General features: G+C 44.4%; 1 protein-coding gene across 5 annotated transcripts; it reads right to left on the bottom strand.

Annotated features, from left to right (window-relative positions):
• Positions 1–198: 198 nt before the first annotated feature.
• On the bottom strand, positions 199–20,377 carry usp7 (ubiquitin specific peptidase 7 (herpes virus-associated)). Of its 5 annotated transcripts, none has more exons than XM_053443402.1 (32): positions 20,191–20,377; positions 16,293–16,397; positions 15,859–16,057; positions 15,328–15,378; positions 14,833–14,971; positions 14,450–14,538; positions 14,245–14,353; positions 13,368–13,498; positions 12,937–12,991; positions 12,766–12,846; positions 12,365–12,455; positions 12,172–12,254; positions 11,627–11,736; positions 10,775–10,952; positions 9,694–9,838; positions 9,412–9,542; positions 8,433–8,567; positions 8,166–8,267; positions 7,937–8,042; positions 7,534–7,626; positions 7,307–7,374; positions 6,968–7,068; positions 6,562–6,715; positions 6,386–6,453; positions 5,534–5,642; positions 4,885–4,962; positions 4,678–4,778; positions 4,030–4,129; positions 3,449–3,568; positions 3,284–3,355; positions 3,061–3,148; positions 199–2,311 (listed from the first exon to the last, which is right to left on the bottom strand). In XM_053443402.1, exons 1-32 carry the CDS (start codon positions 20,267–20,269, stop codon positions 2,205–2,207), a joined length of 3,378 nt encoding a protein of 1,125 aa, XP_053299377.1. In that variant the 5' UTR covers positions 20,270–20,377; the 3' UTR covers positions 199–2,204. The 5 variants fall into 5 exon arrangements, with proteins under 5 accessions (XP_053299377.1, XP_053299378.1, XP_053299381.1 ...); XM_053443403.1 differs by having other exon boundaries at positions 5,534–5,636; XM_053443406.1 differs by lacking the exon at positions 20,191–20,377 and adding an exon at positions 19,023–19,159.
• Between the last annotated feature and the right edge of the window lie 1,209 nt (positions 20,378–21,586).

Below are 21,586 nucleotides of genomic sequence, written 5' to 3'. Positions count from 1 at the left end.
CCAATATAATTATATAAGTCTTCTAATGTTTCATCTAGCGCCATAATCAGGTCAAATGACTTTGATTTAAAGACATACAAAACAACTGAGTGAGCTGTACTTGATTTTTAAATAATTAGCAAATGTCGACTGGCTATTTCACCTGCTAAACCGGTTAGCGTGGTCTTGTTGAGCATGTTTTCAAGCAGCCGATAGGGGTTTTGTTTTTATAGAAAATTTTATTCAACATACATTTTCCAGCAAAAAGGCAATATACAGGAATAGTTGTCGTACACTGCTGCTACACTGAGGAGTTTTAAACTGGAAAAGATCAAATTAAGGTGTGATTCTGCAGGTCATCTTTGTACTGAACTTTTTTTTTTTAACAAGACAAAACCAATGCAGTTAGTTTTGAAAAGAAAAAATCCAAATGTAACAAAAAAAAATTCATAAGTCATCAATGGTACATCAGGAACGCAAAATAAAGAAAAAGAAAAAACCTACACACAAAAAATATGAACACCTGGCTCCTTCTGTACCCAACAACAAAGGTGTGTTTCTCTTAAATTTTACACGTTCATATTTTTAAATATACAATTCTTAAATGTTGTCTTTACAGAGCCAGCTATACGCTATTAGGGGAGCATTCCATCTGTGCTTTAAAAGAAACCCAAAAAATAAGAAAAACCAACAAAGAGAAAATAAATTCGCAGGGCTTAAAGTGTTTCTTACAATGCTGGTTTTTTGTCTCTACACAATCCTCAAACCTGTGGGGCTCTAAGTGTCTGCAGCTCCCTACCAAGCACAGCGCAGTTACTGCTCCCAACCACGTGGGGGCGACAGTTTCGACCAAGGGTGACGAACGGGCAGGGGGGAGGGGGGGAGAAGGTGAAGCTTGCTTGTGTGTGTTCAGAGGAATGACTGAGAAAGACATGAAACACTTTTGCACCACAAAAAATACAAAACAAAAAGGTAAGATGAAGCCCAGGAGGTTGTCTGTGCGTGTGTGTGTTTTCATTTAAAGTCGCTGAACAAATCGATTGTGTACATTATTTTTTTCTTTCCAGTCCTGAGAAACCTCTGACGCTAAATGCCAACAACGTGCAAGATGAAATACAGACAAATTTCTCCTTTTTCGTTTTTCCCCCCAATTTATTTTTCAAACAGATGCTGTGGATTTTCTTATGTTATTATACAAGCTCTGCAGAAAGAAACAAAAAGAAAATGAACTTTTTTCCTCCAACCGAACTCGGTAACATAGAAAGTGTGTTTAAACCTAGAAATACTTGTTTCTGTAGCACTAAAAAAAAAAAAAGAGAAGGGAGCAGGAAATAAAAAGAACCACATCAGGGCAACTAGTGAACCTCGGGATGGACGTCAGATCGCAGCAGGGTTTGTTTTTTTGTTGTTTTTTTTTGCAAAAAGATTCTTCCTCAGAATGAACTTCGGACCTCTCCCTCTTTTTTGTAATTTTTTTTTTTTTTTTTTTTACTGTCAGTTAGTCCTCGCAAACATCCTTTTAATCAAACTCTACCCACAGCAGTGTGATGCCTCTTCAAACACGTCTTTATTTAAAAACAACCCCCCCAAAAAAAACTGATGCTGGGGGGGGAGCGGGAAAAAAGCCTGTGAGTGAGGTGGGATCAGGAAAAGAAAAGAAACACATTGAGTCTAGAAGTTCATCGCATGTGTGTATATTATTTAAATCATATCACACCTCCACACACACACAAACTCACTATGTTCCACTTCCTCTCCCCTCTCCGCTTATATCATATTAAAATCTATTTCCTCTACTTCCAGACAGGCAACAAAAAAAGCAGGCAGTCAACAGGTGGAGAAGCCAGAAGGAAAACAACCAAACGGGCTCGAACGGAGACGATTTATAAAAAAAAAAAAAGGAAAGAAACTAAAACAACAATAAACAGTCGGGAGGTGGTTGGTGCAGTTTATTTTGTGGCTGGAGAATAATCCGTCAGTTGCAGCAAGATCCGATTCGCTGAAGACATAGTGCCGGTGTAGAGCTGTAGGTGTCCAGGCAGGGTGTTAAAAGTGATAAACACACGAGCACGCACGCGCACACACAAACACACACACACACACACGCCCAAAGTCTCTCGCACACGGTTGGTTACAGTCTGTGGTTATGGTGTGTTAAAGACGGTAGGGAAGAAGGCGGAGCAGGAGGAGGATGAGGAGGACAGAGAGGAAGGGGGCGGGCTGCTTTAGTTGTGGATCTTGATTGCTTTCTCCAGGTAGGTGTAGCGACCTCTCTTTGGAGCTTTGTTGAAATGATCCAACCCGAGCCAGGGGCGCGGTTGGGACATGTTACCTGCGAGGAAGGAGACGCGGCGGAGAAACGGTTACACAACGGAACGTCGGGAAAAGTGCGACAGCAGAGATCGTGACACATGGGACAGTTTGAGCAGCAGTTTTAAGATGTCAGGACAATTTTTATCTGAAGCAATGACAATATGAAGCATGATCTTTGAGTAGATAGTTAGAACTAAGACTTCTAGTTGTGGTAGCGTTGAGAATGACTTCAGCCTTCACTCGAGGCAAGCTTGTATGTAAGAGGCAGAGATAGGAAACCAAAAGGCATCATTGTCTAGTGAGCCAACACAGTGGCCATGTTTGACTTCGGACTCACAACCTGGAGTTGCATTAGCGCCTGGTGCTGTTGGATCGGCCTTTACGCCAACAATCGCAGTTTTCATGTTCAGGACGCACAACTCAGCTACTTAGAAGTAGATTGTTCATTAAGATCCACAAGCGGATGAACAACCACCAGGTGCAGCAGCAGTGTGTTGGTGAAACACGACTACAGGCTGCTGCTGCATGAAAAGACGCACTCTGCCTCACGTCTACTGGAAGCATGATTTCATCCCAGTCAAAGTAAATGAGCAGCTTATCAGTTGAGGCCACTGACGCCTACGTGTGTCCTGCATAAATGAGGGATTGTGGCTGATGCATTTCTACACTTTATATATCACATAAAGTCCCTGCCATCAGTGCAGTAGCAGTACAACCAGCAGTGGGGGCCTGGCCAGCCGCCCACAGAGCAGCAGCTGCAGTAAATACCTGGCTGTTCAAAGTCCTTCAGGTTGACCTCGTACTCGTCTTCAGTGATGTACTGATGCCGGCCCATCATCACAATCGCAAACTTGAACTGAGACAAAACACAAACACACGTTAACTTCCAGCTTAACACTGTGTGGTCATACTGGCAGCAAACAAAAAGCTAGATATTCAGCAGAAAATTATTACAATTTATTAAACTGGGTGCTGTGAGGTGAAGTCTTACCTTCTCAAATTCTTTCTCCTGGATGTCCAGCATGGTCTGGATCCTCCTCATCACGTCCCGAAAAGACTCGCCCTGTGAGGTGAGGGGGGGGGGGGGGGACCAACAGTGTGAGTTTGGGAAACAGGTGAGCAACACATTACGTTAAAAACAAATAAGCGCCCGCACCTGTCTGATCTTGAGCAAGAAGGGAATCCCAAAGGTCCCAAAGACCTCTTTGTGGAAGTGAGCGACCGGGATTAACATTTCATTGTCCTTGTCCAAGTCCACCTGGTCCATAGGAAGCTCCTGAGCGGGGGAAGGAAATGGGACAGAGAGACGAGGGTCAAGAGAAGAAGCTCACAACAGGTTTCACAGTGCGTGTTCAGCCAAACTGTGGTGTCTGCTGACCTCCAGTGGCCGAAGCTCTCACTGTGCTGCAGTGATGCAGAGTTGCACGCGGGGTGTGGTCGGTACAACTCCACATCACTGTCAGGTGCAGTTCAGAAGCAACAGACTGGAAAAGGTTCAGCCAGAGGTGCTCGTCCCCTTCGGCTCAGTAAATCTTTCATATGTGAAGCGTATTACTTTGAAGGGGCCGAACGCTGGCTGCAAAGTGGCCGCTTGTGTAAATAAAGTTATAAAAAGCCCGTCAGTGTCAGGCTGAAGGGTTGAGAGGTGCAGAGCGACGAAAGGAGGAAAAATGCTAAAAATACAACTTGAAGAGGAGAGTGGGACAGACACAGGAAACGCATCACATACACACTCACCTCTATTCTGAAGGTGCGGCTGGCAGCCGGAGATAAACATTCTAGCAGCTCGTCCTCCTGGTGAACCCCGATGATTTTATAGCTTACTATCTCTAACAGCCTGAGGGGAGGGGAGGGGGGGGGGGGGGGGGGGGGGGGGGGGGGGCACAGAGAGACAGGCAGCGTTAAGACTCTACAGCAGCTTCACAAAGAATGATTTGCACAGTGTAAAAAATCACATTAAAATACGGGATAATGTAAATCAGTGAAGCAAAATTATGACGAGAGGCAGACTTAAAAAAATCCCAGTGTTGCTAAATATAGCAGCTTTACAGAAAAATTTGATATGCAGTAAATTTCTGATGGAGGTTGTGTCATGAAATCACATCAGTGAATCACAAGGTCTGAATGTCCTCGAATATATTTTTACACGATAACTTTGGACAAATATATGACAAGGTCCACAACTTGCAGTTCAAACTAAACCTTGAGTGACAACGAATTTCCAAAAAGGTCTGATTGCAAAGAGTTTCATTCATAAACACTGTAGATCGGTAAAGGAGCGGATGAGAGTTGAGATCTGTCTGAGGCTCAAACCTTTGGAAAGTGTTTCTTTACTTCAGGGCCCGTTGGCTCACACGTTACAGTCACACACACTGAAACACATACCTGAGCTTGTCGGAGCCCTTTTCGGAGAGCTCCACTGCTTTTTTACATTCTTCCAAAAGGTCCCGCACGCAGCCATGTTTGTCAGGGTAGAGGGTGATCTCCTGCAACAAACACACACACAGTCACATTTCAACTGTTTGCTGGAATCACACAAAACAAATAGAGGAAATGCATCGTGTCGCTGTTGAAAGTGGGCGTCTGTGTTACCTCCTCTCTGAACGCGGTGTTGAGCCATATGGATTTAAAACTCCTCCTGTTCTCAAAGTCTGTGATCTTCATCTTCAACTGTGGACAAGCAAGAGAGAGCGGAGAGAGAGAGACGTTACAGAGACGATTCAGATGTTTTTGTAATGAGCAAAAACGTGTTTTCATGTTGCACTTTAAAAACATGTTTTACAGTCAGGTTCATCTTTGGAGTTTGTTTTTAATGTCAATATGAATAAAAGTATAATTTGCTTTTTAAAAGAATTACTTACAAAGCAATTTTTGAAGGTTACAATGAATTATGGATGATTTTCCTTTTTTTATTCCTGGAGGGTAGCTTTCTTTGATAGAAGTATAGGCAGGCATATATAAATATTTTGCTTTTAACCGAGCCTGTTCTTACACTATTTAATACAAAGATGTTTTCACTTTATAGGTTATATTGTTTATAATTATTGTACAGTGTATGATGACTGAATTAAATCAATCTGCACCTCATCACAGGAGAGAATCTAACAGAAAGTCTGAACATTTTAATTATCCTTTTCGAAGTGTTCCAAAAAGCTTGAAACTTTGAAAGACGTCTTTTAACAAATGCAGCCAAACTAACAAAAAAACACCCAGAAGGCCGAGCGTTGGCAAACGTTCCCACCTGCTGGTAGTAGAGTTTCTTGGGCTGTCTAGGCTTGAAGAATTGCAGCAGGTCCCGCAGCGTTCCCTCATAGTTGTGTCTGAGAGGATTCCCTGGACCGTCCCTGTACCTGGCCACCACACCACCAGGCAGGGGGGGAGGAGGATGAAGGGGAGGAAAGCAGGATGATGGGGAAAAGGGAATGGGTGGAAAAGAAAGAAGAGGAGGAGGAATAAAAAAGGAAGAGGACAAAAAGTGGACAGAGGTAAAGGGAGGTAAACAAGAGGCAAGGACGAGGATATACAGAGAGGAGGAGAGAAGAGGAGGAGGAGAAGAAGAGGGAGACAGGTGGAGAGGAAGAAGCCGGAGTGGGAGGAGTAAGGAAAACAACAAAGAAAGGTGGGGGGGACAGGTTACGCAACATTTCTACCACATCTGCAAGTTATCAAATTGAAAGCAAACATTGCACAAGCCGTGAGAACGATGATACACGATTTGAATCATAATTTCGTCATTGCAATTCAACCTTTAAACAACTTTTATCATACAAGGAAATTTCACAATATCATCCTGAGTAAACTAAATATTCTCAAATAATCTTACTCTTTTTAAACAGGAATAATGACTGAATTGCAAATCTGTAATCAGTCATTTTGGAACAAGGCAAGAACTCAACTTCCCTCTCGTGTCTTCTACTTTTTTATAAACTACCCTTTCATTTCTAAAGCCTTGACGTCAGCAGAATACCTGAAGAGATTTCTACATTTAATTTGTTTTCAAGTTGTTTTCAAATAAAAAGCTTCACTATCTGGCATTTGAGCAAATATTTGACATAAATATCATCTGTGTGTGTGGATGAGCGAAGCCTCCTACCCCTGTGACTTGAAGAACTGCAGCAGCATAGGATCTGTGTTCAACCTCTGTGCTACCGTCTTGGCCACCTGACAAACACACAAGCCCAACGTTACCAAAAGCAGACGTCACCAGGGGCCTGTCAGATTTCTTCCTCGTCAGTCAGCACTCAGGTAAAGTACTGGGAGGGACCATACCTGAAAGTAGTTCATGCGGTTGGACAGTGTGACCACGAAGCCTGGGTCGTTGTGGATGGTCTTGTCACAGAAAATGACGTCCACCCGGTGGTACAGATCCCGGAAATAGTCCTTGGCTGTAGGCAGCTCGCTGCTGTCGTTCTCTGGGTCGTCCCTGTGTGATCGGAGGAAGGTGGAAACTTTAGTGAATCAAGATACAGACTGTAGAGTGTTGACAGTAATAGACAGAAAAGACAACAAGTGATTATACGCAGGTTTTATTAAATGTGGGTAAATCTGCCAAAAATGGAGATTCCCCATTGACAGTAGAGGAGTTTGCCTTTCTGCCGTGCTTTAAATGTAAACTTAACCTTTACGTAAAAAAAGTGTTGAAAGAGTGTCATGCACAAACACAATCAAGTCTTACTTCTGGAAGACAATGATGTCCCCATCCATGAGCTCGTCCAGGGCCTTGTCCAGAGAGACATCATAGTCCTGTATCCGCTCCGTTAGATTGGGCTTTACTTCCTGTTAAAAAAAAAAATAAGGAAGCATGGGAAATGTAGTCAGAGAAGTAGTGAAGACATATGGAAAAACACCAGATTCGATGTAAACATGCAGAGCTACAAAACAGGAAAGTGTAAGAAGAGAGTTGGATAGAGGAGCCTGGGAATGTGAAGACTGTGAAGGAGCGGGTGAGGAGGTAGAACAAGTGAGAAAAGAGACAGGACTCTGCCAAGAAGTGAGTGGAACATAAATAGATCACCTCATAGAGGATAAGGCTTGTTTCCTGCTGAAAACCTGCTCTCTCACACATGACTGGCAGTAGGTCTCCTGGTTACACAGAGGAAAGAGCAGCACAAACACAATTTAATCTTTTAGTTCAACACATTTTAAACTGCGATCAGTGGACTCAATGTTTCTATTACATAAACTCTTATATAGTGACAAAGTGTTCAGCTTAAATTAGACCTGGAAGTTACTGCTACTTACTTATTTTGCAGGATATAGGTGTGTAGATATGTCCACAATAATTTAAGCTTCTGGTTTTGGGGTCATACATCTTCAAGAATAACATGACATCATCTAAAAAAAATAAAGGGAAAATGTCACTTAAGATACAAACAGGTTGACAATAGAGGTGACAGCTGGGAGAATATTCAGAAATAAAACTGTTCATGCTGAGAAGCAGCATTTCAAGTATTTCAGGTTTCAATGTGTCTGTGCAACACAAACTGAATGTTGTCAGTTTGCTGTTTAACGCATGATTCATTTATTATTTTGTCCTGTCATTGGCTCAAACTAGAACGTTTTCCACATCACATGATATTGACAAAGGAAAGTAACAGAAAACGTGAACAGCTGAGCAGGATGGAGGTTGATCCGTCGAACTTACGGTCTTTATCAAACTTGGGTAACGTGGCCCCGCTGGCGGCCATCTCCGGATCCACCGTCTCTAGAAATATTGTCCAGGGGTTCTCGTTGTCGCTCAAGTCGATCATCTGAAATACAGACATCGATTGAAAATATTTAAAAAACATTTATTTTAAGTGGGGTCAGGGTGAGACAACGAAAAATGTACTTTAATATAAAAACCAACCAGTCCCTGGGAAGCGAACACTTACCGACTTGCTGCAGTCGGCCTCGTAGTCGAGCATGGCAGGTCGCTTGGTTCCATTGCTCCGGGCCTGCATGGGCCACAGCCTCATCTGGTCCTGTGGGAAACCCTGCAGCACATCAATGGGTGAGATTCTAGCCAACATTCAGACAGGATTTGCCTCACAGACAGGCAGCATATTATATTTAATGAATCACTGAAGTGGGATGATTACAAAGAGCAGAGAGTGGGTTTTGGGTTCAGTAACATTTCATCAAATGCTGGAGTCCCTCACCATTGTCTGGGAGAGGTTCTGGACGAACTCCTGCAGCGTGGAGCTCTTCAGGACCTTGAAGACTGTGTACTTCACTTTCTCCTCGTCGTACATGTCGTTGCCCTGATGACCACAGAACTGGTCTTCTGTCACCATCTGCCACGGAGGGGGAGGAGCACAGGAAAAACACAGCCTTAGTCACCGGCACTTTAGACTTCATTAAGATGTGAAGCGTGAGGAGGGAGAGAATCAAAAGCTAAAAATATAAGCAAACAGAAAACAAATTACTTTTAATATGTGATCTGACTTGTTATTGGCCAATACACAAGATATAGACTCAGATGGGGCCAGAATAATTAGGACGTGACTCTAATAAATGTTGTACGCACACTACAGCACGTGTTTGCGCCTCTGGCTGTCAACAACATACACGGCATTGACTGTCAACGTTCTGTTTAGTCTACGCTTCTCATGTAACTGCTGCTGAGTTGATTTTAACACCACACACTTTTTTAAACTACAGGAACAATATCTTGATGCAGTGATTTGCTAACAAGGTGCACACAACAGTCTTGGTGACACATTTTGAGACAGACAATTCCACATGATACAAGACAAATTGCATATTGAAAGTGAACACGCATCCTCTTTCTAACATTTCCCCCCATTACCAGAGACAAGAAATGAAAGAAATTAGCACCAAGTGATGTTATAAAAAGGTCAAATAATCTTCATACAGGCTAAACTCCTGACAGATGAGGTCCCACCTTAGCAGCCCAGCACCCTTGCATACTTTAAAGTACGAGCACTACTTATCACAGTGTGTAACTCTGCTGCGTTCTTACTCTGAATCACTGCTAACTATAACTTTTCTACCAGTCAAAGCACAACAAAGCTTTGATTCCTAACTGGTTCTGTCCAATGTGTAAAGCTTTAGTAAAACACAACAATTGCAGGTTTCTAGTCATTTCTAAAAGTGTTGAGTCGCCTGGTTCCCTACCTGGACCTGCATGTAGAGGTGGGCCTCCTGACGCTCCTTCCTCTTCTGGGCCTCGACCCTTTTCTCCTCCTGCAGACGCTCCACCAGCTGCTGGGGGATGTCCACGTCAGTCATGGGCGAGAGCACCTCACCTAAAATCACAGGGTAGGACAAGGTGTAATCGATTTGTGTTTACAGCCACTGCGACAGTAATTGTGGAGAAGTCAGTCATCAGATGACAAAGTGGAAACAGATCTCATTTTCCCACATCCCTTATATATCCCATATATACGTGTCACTTACTGAGCTTGGACTCCCGGATGTAGACCAACATGTACGCGTTGGTGCAGTGGCGCACTGAGAGGTCATCATCGTGTCCGCCATAGTTGTGTTCTATGGCTTCCTCTTTGGTGCATCGTGACACCACGTCATCGTCAAACTTGCACCACTGCAGACAGAGAGAATGATAGACAAGAGGGGGCATGGGGGGTTGTGAAAGGAGGAGGAGGAGGTCAAGTATGAGAGAGGGGGGAGGGCAGAGGAGACGGGGCAAAAGTAGGGCAGAAAGGGAGGTTGTCGCCGGAGGAGGGGATGTGAGGAAAAGAGAAAACCAGAGTGAGTTAAGACAAACGTTTACATGAGATCATCCTGATGTGCTTTCAATCCAGCCAGACATAAATAATCACTTCTTTCATTCAGCCTTCCCTCAACTTAAATTATAATATCTAAACAAACGTTTAGACATCCTGTGCCTCTTTAAATGGAATGATTTGCACCCGGATGCTCAACCAGTCCACCTTGTTTATAGACAACACCGCAATGCACTAATAAATGTGCGAGTCAGGAGTATAGCAGGTGAGTGGGGGTGGCTGAGGGTGTGTAAGTGCTTTTTTGCTACACCTTCAGATTTACAGTTTTAACATTGCGTGTGAAAATCAGACGACAGAGGAGACGAGATGTCAGCAACCAAAGCTGAACTCTTTTCTTTTATATATTTAGTTCCTGAAAGGCACTTTGTTTGTGTAGCTGGTTTCTTTAGGTGAATCTGAGTCGTCACCTGGTTTTTAACATCTCGCTCATTTCTCATGTCCTGCTCATTTAATAGAATGATCTCTGCGCAAATAGTAATTATAGCCCTAGCAGTCCTGATAATGGTGTCATTGTTAGACCAATTAACTTTAGTAGCTCCTGTTAAATGTCTACAATGCTCTACAGCAGAACAGTGTAGTCAACAGTGTCGACTGTATAAGTTGAACGAACACCTGTGGAATACTAGACCAGTGCTTTTCAAAGTCAAAGCTATCTAGATGGAATAAATCAGATCTACCCCATTAAACCCCACAGAATTTTGGGTGAAAGGTGTATAAAAATAAATTGTCCTCACGATTGGTTCCTTGACGCTCACTTTGCCGTCTCCTTTGGGATTAAGATAGACGACGTAGTGCCCGCCGTGGTTGTCCCCGCTGTGGACCAGCACTGCATGCAGGATGTAGTTGGCCGGGTCCTTAGAGTCCGTCTTCTGAAGGAACTCATCCAGAGGTAACTGATCTGGAAACTCGAACCTATTGAGGAGGAAGAGGGAGAAGGGGAGGCGGAGAGGATGGATGTGAGGAGAGATTGAGATGAAGAGTGATAGGATGGAGAGAGAGGGGAGATTGGAGATGAAAGAAAGACCGGCAGGGGGAAACGGGAATAAATATAGATAAAAAGAATTGATGGGTAGAATAAAAGAGGATGGAAAGAGAAGGGCCCACTGTTAACACAATGCAGCAAATATATGTAGGAGAGGACGTAGGACTGTGGCAGCGTCATACAGATGGCTCAAAGCTTGTGGGAGAGGCCAGAGGAAAATGTTCTATTCTAGATGACTGGCTCAAAGTGTCATTATCCTGGTGGATTGTTAAAACACCATTAGCCTCCACAATGCATTACACGTCCCACAGGAAACACTAAGTGACTCACTTTCTCAGTCACTCGGTGCAGAAGGTCAGTGCATGCTGTTCAGAGATTGAAGACTCGAGCACCATTTCCGAAAATACTCCTCTCCTTTAACCCGTGTTAATATGGACCAGACCTTCTCTAAATGATGTTACCAGCGCGAAGCGACTGACGCACTGAGTGAGTGTGAGTGGGGACTGATCTACTTTAATCAGGCCTGTTTGTGTGTGAGCATAACTAGAATTACTGCCTTGCAGTTATTAGCCTTTGTGCACCCACACTTCAAAAAGTCTGTTACCTGTCATTGATCTTGATGTTCTGGTCGGTCTGTGGGTCATACATGAACCTCATCAGCTGCAGATGAAGGATCGGAGGGAAAGTGAGGAACTTCACTCCCTTTTCTGCTTCCTGCAGAGCAAAACACAAACATGTCAGGTATCCGATCCAGAGGGCTCATTTATATTCATGCTTGAACCACAACGTCAGCGTTAATGAACTTTATCAGTCTTAGATGCACTCAATCCAGGTCTTTCTGTTATTATTGTAATGATATGTCCTCTATCTTAACACATTGCGATTGGTTATCATCTGACTTTAGATCATAAAACTAAATAAAATGAAGATAGAGATGGTTTCCAGCTCTTTTGGCATATTTATGTGGATTGCACCAAATCAAATTCATATTGCACCTTGTCAACAGGGCCCTGCTTTACTGTATATGACAATAAATATTGGCTTCAACATATTTTACATTCCAATTTAGATATCACAAAACAAAAAATGACTTGATAAAAAGGAACAAACAACATTAATACTGTAGACCCAGTCAGTGTGAAGCCTCACCTGCAGGCCATGCTCTCCTGCGTCGTATTTGTTGTCTCCGTCTAACTGTTCGGTCGCAACATAATCTTTGAACGACTCAAAGACTGGGGGGAAAGAAGCAGAGATGACTGATGAGACTCGGGGAAACAACCGTGATGCTAATGATGGCAAAGTGCCAGGTCAGCCAAGACGCTGCGTCAACGTTGCTACTCACTGTTCTTCTTTCCTTTAATGCTTAGTTGGATGTCATAGTAGTCCTCTATCCGCTCTGACCGGTAGTCCACATGTTTACACTGGATATATGACTGCAGAGCGAGAACAAAGACACACACAGGGATCAGACAATGACTCAGCTAGTGAATAACAAACATGATTTCTAAGGAGGACCACTTCTTGATTCACCCTCCTCCTTTTCTTAAGAGGTTACATCAACAGCTGACCTTGTTCCAGGCAACAGCCAGTGTTAGGACAGACCACTTTATTTTATGTGTGTGCAAAAGCCTCTATCTTCAACAAATACATCTGCCTCTTTGAACAGTATCTTGATAACGCTTCTCATAAATACACAAAGGTGACTGAAAGCATGAGGAGGAGGGAGAAGAGGAGGAAACATACCACCATCTTTCCTCTGAAGAGCTTGGGGATGGTTCCCTCAACACAAGTTCCTTTCATTTTATTCTCCACATTGTCCAGGAGCTGGAAGAGACACATGCAGACGCTGTAGCACGTCAGGTATTCAGCACACATACATGTAAACATTCTCCAAGACACAGTGAAAGGACTCACCACTCTGCACAGCTCCTGCACATCATGTTGCATGAAGCTATCTAGTGTTTCCCATCTTCATATAAACAAAAGCAAGGAGTTAGATATAAGAACATCATAACTGAAACTAGTTTAAATACAACCAGTAAGAAACGCATCAAAACAAAAATCAGTGCAGTATTTGTTTCATTGTTATTTCCTCTTTCCATTCCACCTCCAGTTAATATCCAACATTTGTAATATTCACTGACACAATCAAAGAAGATAAGCTTTTCTAAAATTACAGGTTTGCCTTGCGGAGAATGTTTCTTTTATACTGAGCAGACATAACAATATTTGATGTTTTGAGCATAAGAAAATATAAAGCACCACAAGCCAAAAGACACTATTTATTGGTGTTAACATCTTATTTCACTCTTGATTTATCGACTATTTAAAAGAGTCTGACCTACCCAAAAGACTTGGTGAGTTTCTTGGTGCCGACGGGTTTGTCGCTGTGCTGCAGCTCGTAGAAAACCCTCTGCAATGCAAGGGGGACACTCTTGGACGAGTCGTCTCCCTCTGTGGGCATCATGTACACAGCCTGCAAGGATTCACACCAGGTTTAGTCCAAAAGGCGTTTTTTTAAAAAGGTAATATTCAGAATGAAGTTACTGATGTTCCCTGTGGAGACTTTAACCATTTCAAATTATCTTGCATTCAAAATGAAAGTGGCCTTTAATTTAAAAAAAGGGCCTGGATGATAGTGTGAGGCAGGACTGGAAGAATCAGTAGCAGCTATAGAATAACATTAATACAGTTAGAACTTCTACTTATTGGTAGATCATACAGCATGCAGAGTACACACATACAATACATGCAGGATGAGAATCTCCGTACACAGTGAATTCAGAATTTCAGACCATTTACTTGGACGCAACACATCAAAATGTAAAAACTAGAGTCATCAGGAGAAGACATGTCCACCCAGTGAAACCCTAAATAGTCACCACTTCACTACCTGACTGATATAATCCAATAAGTTTCATCAGGGTTTCCGTGATGCACATTTTGCAGCTTAAGCTCAGAGTTCTTGAAGTTTGTTTGAATCGCTTTAGAATGTATGCTGAAAGCACTTTCCATTAACATTGAAATAACTAAATGATTATTGGTGAGGGGGAACAAACGTCTGTCTCTACTGCTGAACGAGTACTAGAGGAAACATTGCTCATGACAAACTCAAATTGGTTTTCGAGTTCTGCTCCAGAAACAAATGATTACAGACATATTGATCACTATAATATACCTCAACCTCATACACAGAGAAGATACACAGAGATAAAAGCATACCCGTCGTAGTTGGTTGGTGAAGAAGAGTGTCTGTAGCAGGCTGTTCATGTAGCAAGTCGCTCCCTGGTTCTTCAGTCCAACATAGCCTGTGTGTTTCTTAGAGTCCCAGCTGTTCATAGAGAGAAAGATGATGTTAGGGTCATAATTCATAAAACCAAAATAGAGAAAATGAAACCCAGTCCAGAGAGAATGAAAAGCTACATACGCCACTCCGTGTGGTGCATCTGCCTGGACGTAAACTTCAAAGGTGACTTTGTCGTCATCGACGAAGCCCCTCTCTGGATCGGTCACATCCTGAAACGCACAATCACCAAACACATTCATATCAATAGGTAAAAGGTTTAAGCTAAAACAGGTAATAGCTTAATATCATAAACTCACTTAAGACAAAGACCAACAGATACATATGTGCAAGTGGTATTTTGTTGCACAGAAATTAAACAGCTCTTACAGCACAGCCTACTTTATTCAATAAATAAAAATTACGTTTTTGCAGAATCTTCTGAGTGTCTTCTCTACCAGTCTGTGAAGAATAAGAATTTTGGTGGTTCGTTTCTGCCTTCCAGTTCTGTCTGTTTCTGTACTTACACTCCAGGACATGAAGTTGGAGAAGCCCCAGTCATTCTCTTTGTGGAAGAACAGGTGACTGATCCTGCGGCTGAAAGACTTCTCATCGTCTTTGTAGTTGATGATCTTCAACATGGCCTGCGCATGGCAAGACCACGACCTGGAACAGCAAGAACAGCATCCACAACACAGTAAATTAAATATGTCATGTTCACTCATAAACAACTGCCTTTCCATTGAATTTAAATGGTATATGTAGCTCAAGGTGTGTGAATTTTGGTGCAATTATTAAATTAGCAATTGTAGAACATTGTGCAGGCTACAACACAATGTCCGTGAACTTCTGTGATCTGAGCTTAGAAGGCCAGTTAACATAGTACACAAATTATAAAAAAGCATGAAAGAATGTCAGAAAATTGCAAGATAACAAGGATTTTAGTTATATTTTAAAATTCCTTCATCATTGGTGCAGGCAGGTGCTTTTGCAAATTGCATTATAAATTGAATAGAGATCACCTGGGACATGCGGTGATGTCTGCATCTAACATTTCAGTGTTTTGGCCAAAACTACATCAGGAAGGAAAAGGAGCAAATAAGATTACAGTAAGTAAGCAAAACCAGGGAGCTTAGAAGAGCAGTTGACTTTTTCTGTCAAATGTACACGCGTTAAAGACACCAGCAAGGTTAGACACCAAGAAGAGCGTAATAGCAAAATTTGAAGGAGCTGCAGGAAATCATGTTCTAAACTACTGACACACTGATTATAGCTTTGTAATGGAGCAGCAGACAAACTCATGACATTCTGGCATGAAGAAGACAAACTGGAGGATGATTTAATGTTTGATGGTCTAATGAAAACAAAGATTTGCAAATCATACAATAAACTATCAAAATACTGACGCATGATGGCACAACATCATGCTAGGAGATTAATTACCAGCCCTGTAACTTAATGCATCTGTAAAAAATAAGAAACCAGGACCACCAACATTCTTTGTCTGCCTAAAGCTACTCGATCTCCCCCCCCAGCTCGACCAAGACACCTACGTTGAGTCGGACTCTGCGTTACACTGTAGGAAGAAGCCCACGCTCTTCTGGTGTGGCCGGTCTGGATAGAAGCGCGGCATCACCATTATCTTCCATGGAAGGTTCCGGACAAAGCAGGACGGGCTGAGCACCGACTCGCTCAGGCGGCTGAAACGTTCGACCACAAAGCGGAAAGTCGCCTCTGACCGCCAGCTAGTGTCTGTAGAGAGACGAGGGGAGAGGGGGAACGATTAAACGGGTTAATAAGGGCTTAGATTAGATGGTGAATATAAAACAGCTTTAGATATCAGTGATTTTACACCCAAACGTGGGGCTTATAACTTCACAGCCAATTAAATCGAGCCATTTGCAGGATTATGCTAAACCTGGATCATTACTTAGGATAATTTTGTTTATAGATCAAGCAAAGTTTCATTCATGCCCATCCTACACACCGTCTTCCATGTCGTCCTCTGTGTTGTTGTGTCCGTCTGCCATGGCCACGTTACCATTGATCACAGGGTTGGCTGGCAGTCTTGGAGGATCGTCTGTATCCCCAGCTATAAAATGAGAGAGACAAAATGTTAAGACATTATATCAGAGTTTCTGGTGTATATAACAGTATAGAGACGTCCTCCCTTTCTACAGACACTGCCTTGCTATCTGCTAAGTCAGAAACAACGGGTCCAAATGTTCATAAAGGTTTATCACATCAAGACCAATTCAAATGTGGGCACAAGTTCTCCGGCATTGAACGAAAGCAACAAGCAAATAAAAGCACAGAAAACACAATCTCCTACACTACTTAAGGTAACATGTAGATTCTGTATTAAGAAAGTAGGATTTTCAATTCTATGGTTGTGTAAAGGAGGGCGATATGATGTGAGATTATTTTAATCCGTTTCACAAGTGTCCACTTAAGAGCAGAAAAGACTGACCATTCTGACAATGGTTTAAACCATACAATAAAAACAGAATCAACAAAGACTGGACTCCTCCATCTTTATCCCCTGCATTGTTACTGGGAAAACCCTGATGAGACAGCATGACAAGTCTTCTTCCCCCGTCCGTGTGTCAGAGGGAGGGCGAAAAGAGAATTTGTGTGTGTGTGCACGCAACAAAGACCGTGCTACATTACAGTAGGCTGGGTAATTATGGACACAATGCAGGATTAAGCGGCAAGTCATCGCTCAAACAAAAACACACACGAGCGCGCAGAGGACAACAATTATGCGGGCTGGATAATGAGACGACTCGATGCACAGTCACGTCGATCAAAACACTCTGATGAAAGAACCGGGGGAGCGTTAGGCAGACTTCTAGGAGCGAGTGAAATCTGTCTGGATGCTGAGATGATGACAATGATGCTACTAAAGAGAAAAACAGACCCCAGAGCTGCGTCGGCAACGATGTGAAAACGCAGGCACGTCTGCTAATGTGCTGCTGTGGTAACCTGTCTCTTACACGGTATTTCATACGCATCTGCTCCTCATCTTCCTCTGAGCTTACATGCACAGCGGTGCCTCCAGGTAACGTTACTGATCGAGTCCTCTAGGAGACTGACCTTGTTTCCCCAAGTGGATTACACCCTGCTAATGGGACCTGTCACTCAACTCCATGACAACTTCTTTTCCCACCTACTGCGCTGGCCCAACTTGAAAATCTGTAAGTTTGTACAATCATTAGTCACGGACATCTGCATAAAGGGCAATGTGGGAATTCATATGTCCCAAAAGCCCTAAATTGTAAATGATTGCACAGGAACTGATCTGAATCCCTCCAGTGGCTGCACTACAGCATTACCGGTTAAAAAAAAAGGCACAGACAGTTTGTATGTTAAGCTACAATGACTGAGACGGGATTCTAAAGTCTTAAAATCTTCCCAAATCCACAGCCAAGGACTGAAGCTGCAAATAAAGGATCCAATCACTGTCCAATGAGACAAAATTTAAGCTGGATCACCAGAGACACCAAGACAGATGTGTGTTTAGCCAACAACAACATGGTGGTCAGAGCACAGCTGATCCTGTTACAGTGATGGCGCCGAGAGGGTGAAAAGCTGTTTGATGCATCAGACAACATCCAAAGTGTTTCTATATCAATCTATCAACAAGTGCAAATATCCCTAATTGAAACCGTGGCTTGCAAATCGGGAAAAAACTGTTCATAATAGATTTAAGCCCTCTTCTATTAGTATATAATGTGCAGATGACGGTTAAGCCAAACAGCATGTGGGCCCCCTAAGGAATAAGAAGCTGTGACGCATGTGTTTCTATAAGCACTAAGACATAAAGTTGAACATATCAACTTGATCCCACTGTCCTTGCGAGGCTGCAGTGAACTGGGAGAGAACCCAAGAGGCATGAGCCTGCAAATCCTGTGTGAGGAAGTCTGCTGAGTGCACCTGCTGCTGGGGAAACAAGTACTCAAAAGACGAACGAGTGAAAATGTGCAAATGCCATCTGGAGCCCTTTCTCCCTAATGGCCTCTTGTCATTAGATAAGATAAGCCCTATTGTGTGCTGCGGAACAGCAAGCAACAAGGCGCGTGTGGACGGACACTGGGATCCCTGGGAGTGAATGACGCAGTGATGCTGAGGGCTCCCAGCAGCCGCTGCCTCCTCGAAAGTTGACATTAGCACAAACCGAAGAAAAACACACACGCAGCGCGGATGTCCTATGTGTGCTCGGCGGTGAACATCAGCAGGAAGAGACCCCCCTCCCCTCGACCGCACATCGGAACAAACAAAAACACAGATCATTAAAAATGGCGAGCTCCATGCCGTTTGCTTCTCCATACAATGAAGCAGCAAATCCCCGCGCTGCCCCTGGTGCCGGGGCCCAGCTACCGCAGCGGCGACTACCGTTACTTTCCAGCACTGCCACACGGCTCACGTTACACGCTGTCAAACGTCAACAACAAAAAAGTAACACACAACCGGACCATAGTGTGATCCACAGTCATCGTGGAGGATTTGCGGGGATCAGCACGTGAATCCCTCAGCTCGTCCTCCCCAACGGTCAATTTAGCAAATCGGGGATTGACGCATCTGCGTTAGCATTAGCTACGTTGCTATCTAGCCACTAGCTACACACCATCGTATGCGGGCCGTTATTGGCTAACATTAGCTGGGATTGCAAGAACCACGGAACATGCGGGAATAAACGCAAAGAGCAAAACCTCACCGAGGTGGAGCGCGTTGCATCGCCGTTAGAGACGAGTGGGAAATGATGAAATTACGCGAAGGAGACGTTCGGGGCCCAGCATTCGTGCAGAAGCCCAATCGGACGTTGCAAAATACAAGCCACCATTTTGGAACGCTTACACACCCCCTCCGTGAGCATTAGCCGATCGGCTAGCTAGCATGCTAGTCAGCGAACGCACGCAACGGAGCTAATTCGCCAGTTTGCAATTAGCTGCCCCCTGCTAGCGGGGTTCGTCGTGTTTTTTACCCGCTTACTGTGGGATAAAGGAGACGTGTCTCTCCTTCCAGCCGAATCCCTTCACACCAAAGCCACATTTACCAGCTTCGCCTTCAAGCAGCCACACTAGCAGGTTTTCACCCCGGAGGTAGTGGCTGGCGTGCAGGCCCCACGTTTAATATACACGCCAATCGGACACGATGCAAACACGCACAATTCTGAGAGGATGGATTAAAGTTAGCATGTGGAGCAGCTACTGACACTGTATTAAAACGTTATTTTACAAAGGGGAGCTTGTTGCTTTATTAACCGTGTCGCTAACTTTAATGAGAAACACTGGTAACTGGCTAAATCTACCCCAAAGCCTGCATTGAAGTCAAAGTAGCCAGATTAATTAACCTAGTGATGAATCCATGTTAATTGCAGGAAGCACCACGTTGTCTGCAAACATTTAGATGCTCGGCAATCCGCGGGCCTGCAGCCCAGTGGGAGCATGTGGAAGCGGCGATGATTTGGCAAACTGCATCTGATCCGTCTTGTTATTGAGTTAAATCCTGAGCCGTTCGCTCAGAAAGAAAAGACAGTGTCCGATGTGAATGAATGGTTTCTGGGGGCTGATCTCCAGCCGTGTGGATAGATGTCGTCCCCGGGCTCGTTTACACGCAACGGGATGATACGGGCACACGAACTGGAGCAGGGGAAACACAAGCTCCGCTCGCTAATAACGCAAAATGAGGTCAGCTCCGCACAAGTCTGCTGCATCGGACGCACAATCAGCAAATTGCAAGCCGGCTATCCTGGCTAGCTTCGGGCCTTCGTGTTTACTATAAAGTGCGACTCATCCTGCACAATTAAACTATCGCGCCGCCGTGAAATTTAACATGTGAACGGGGTAAATTTCCCATTAAGTCTTCGTAGCACCAGAACTCACCTTCCATCTCCATGTCCTCCGGCTCACTGAGCTGCTGCTCGCCGGCTTTCTGCTGCTGCTGCGTGTGGTGATGGTTCATGTTGGCAGCTGTTGTTGTTGTTGTGGTCGTGGTGCGGGGCTCCCTGCTATCTCTGTTCCCCTCGACCTTGTCCAGGGTCGGTTCTGCGGGGACCCGGGTTCTGGACTGCTGGCGAGGCGCGGTAGAATGCGGAGGTGGGGTGGACAGGTCGAGCCTCGGCGGCCGGGCCTGCTCTGCTGCGACCTCGGCCTTGTCCGCTGTCAGCGCCGGGGAGTCAGGAGGGGAGGTCGGCGGGGGAGCGGGTAGTGAAACGCGGACGTATTTGCTCGCTATTCGCCCAATCTCGGCGCCTGTGGTGGGTGCGAGTCGCTGGCTTGACGGCGGGGGTGGGATGGATGGAACCGGGGCTCCGAGGAGGGAGGCCCACGGACAAAAAAAAAAATTAGCTAAATCAATCCCTTCTTTACCCCGGGAAATGTGGGGCAGAAAGACGACTCACAGCACGACCTGCAGCCCGACGAACAAATACCCTGGTGGTGGCTAGCGTGGAGCTACCTGACACTGGGCAGCCAGCGAGTGATAAAGGTGCAACAACAATGAAAACAAAGGCTCATTTGCAATAGACACACGCTCAACAACTTTCCTGGCGATGTCCCCAGTCCGTGTGCTCCTCCGATTGTCCCTTGTCTGGGGGAGAGCGGAGGGAGAAGCTATCCATTCAAACCAGTTTCCAATACGGGGAATAGCACTGCTGTTAATTTGTGAAGTTAGCGGAGACAGAGTTGCCGCGGCCCCGACATGAACCGAGATATCCTGCCTGAACCGCCGCAGAAAAACCGATCAACGACGCGACGCGGCCCCTCGTTGCATTTCCAGCTAAAGCCCCCGTGTGTCTGGTGAGGAATGTGCCCGGTCATACGACGGTGGCCTGAGCAGTGTGGCTCTCAACCCGTTCCTCCCGTGCGCCGTGATGTGCTGGGTTCTGAGGTAAATCTCAAAATGGCGGTCGCGCTCTTCTCTGAAATGTCACATCCGCATGGAGATCCAAACACTGGCCCATCCCCGGCCAGGTTCACATCCATGTTGAGCGGCGGGGATCCGGCGCGAGCATGCGATCCCGAGTGGAATAGTACCAACGAGAAGCGGCTCCATGAATGAAAATGACACCGATTGATTTCATAGAGAAGAAACCTGTGCACTGGAATAAGTTCATTTCATTTTTAAGAGCTCGTCGCTTTACTGCAGCTTACTGCAAAAAACTAAAATACTTGTTTGTTAATAGAGCAGTATTGCAAATTATTTTGTAATGCTTGATATATTGTACATAAATACTGCATATATTTCTTCCTCTCTTTACGCTGTACTAGTTTAATTGCA

This window comes from Pleuronectes platessa, chromosome 16 (genome assembly GCF_947347685.1).
Source record: "Pleuronectes platessa chromosome 16, fPlePla1.1, whole genome shotgun sequence".
Taxonomy (NCBI): domain Eukaryota; kingdom Metazoa; phylum Chordata; class Actinopteri; order Pleuronectiformes; family Pleuronectidae; genus Pleuronectes; species Pleuronectes platessa.
This window is presented reverse-complemented; position numbering and strand designations above follow the sequence as displayed.

Coding starts and splice junctions, on each gene's coding strand:
- usp7 (XM_053443402.1), bottom strand. CDS start 20,269: ATGAACCATCACCACACGCAGCAGCAGCAGAAAGCCGGCGAGCAGCAG. Junction 7,627..7,936: donor ACCCAAGTTTGATAAAGACC/GTAAGTTCGACG, acceptor TATTTTTTTTAG/ATGATGTCATGTTATTCTTG. Junction 3,149..3,283: donor AGGAGAAAGAATTTGAGAAG/GTAAGACTTCAC, acceptor GTTTTGTCTCAG/TTCAAGTTTGCGATTGTGAT.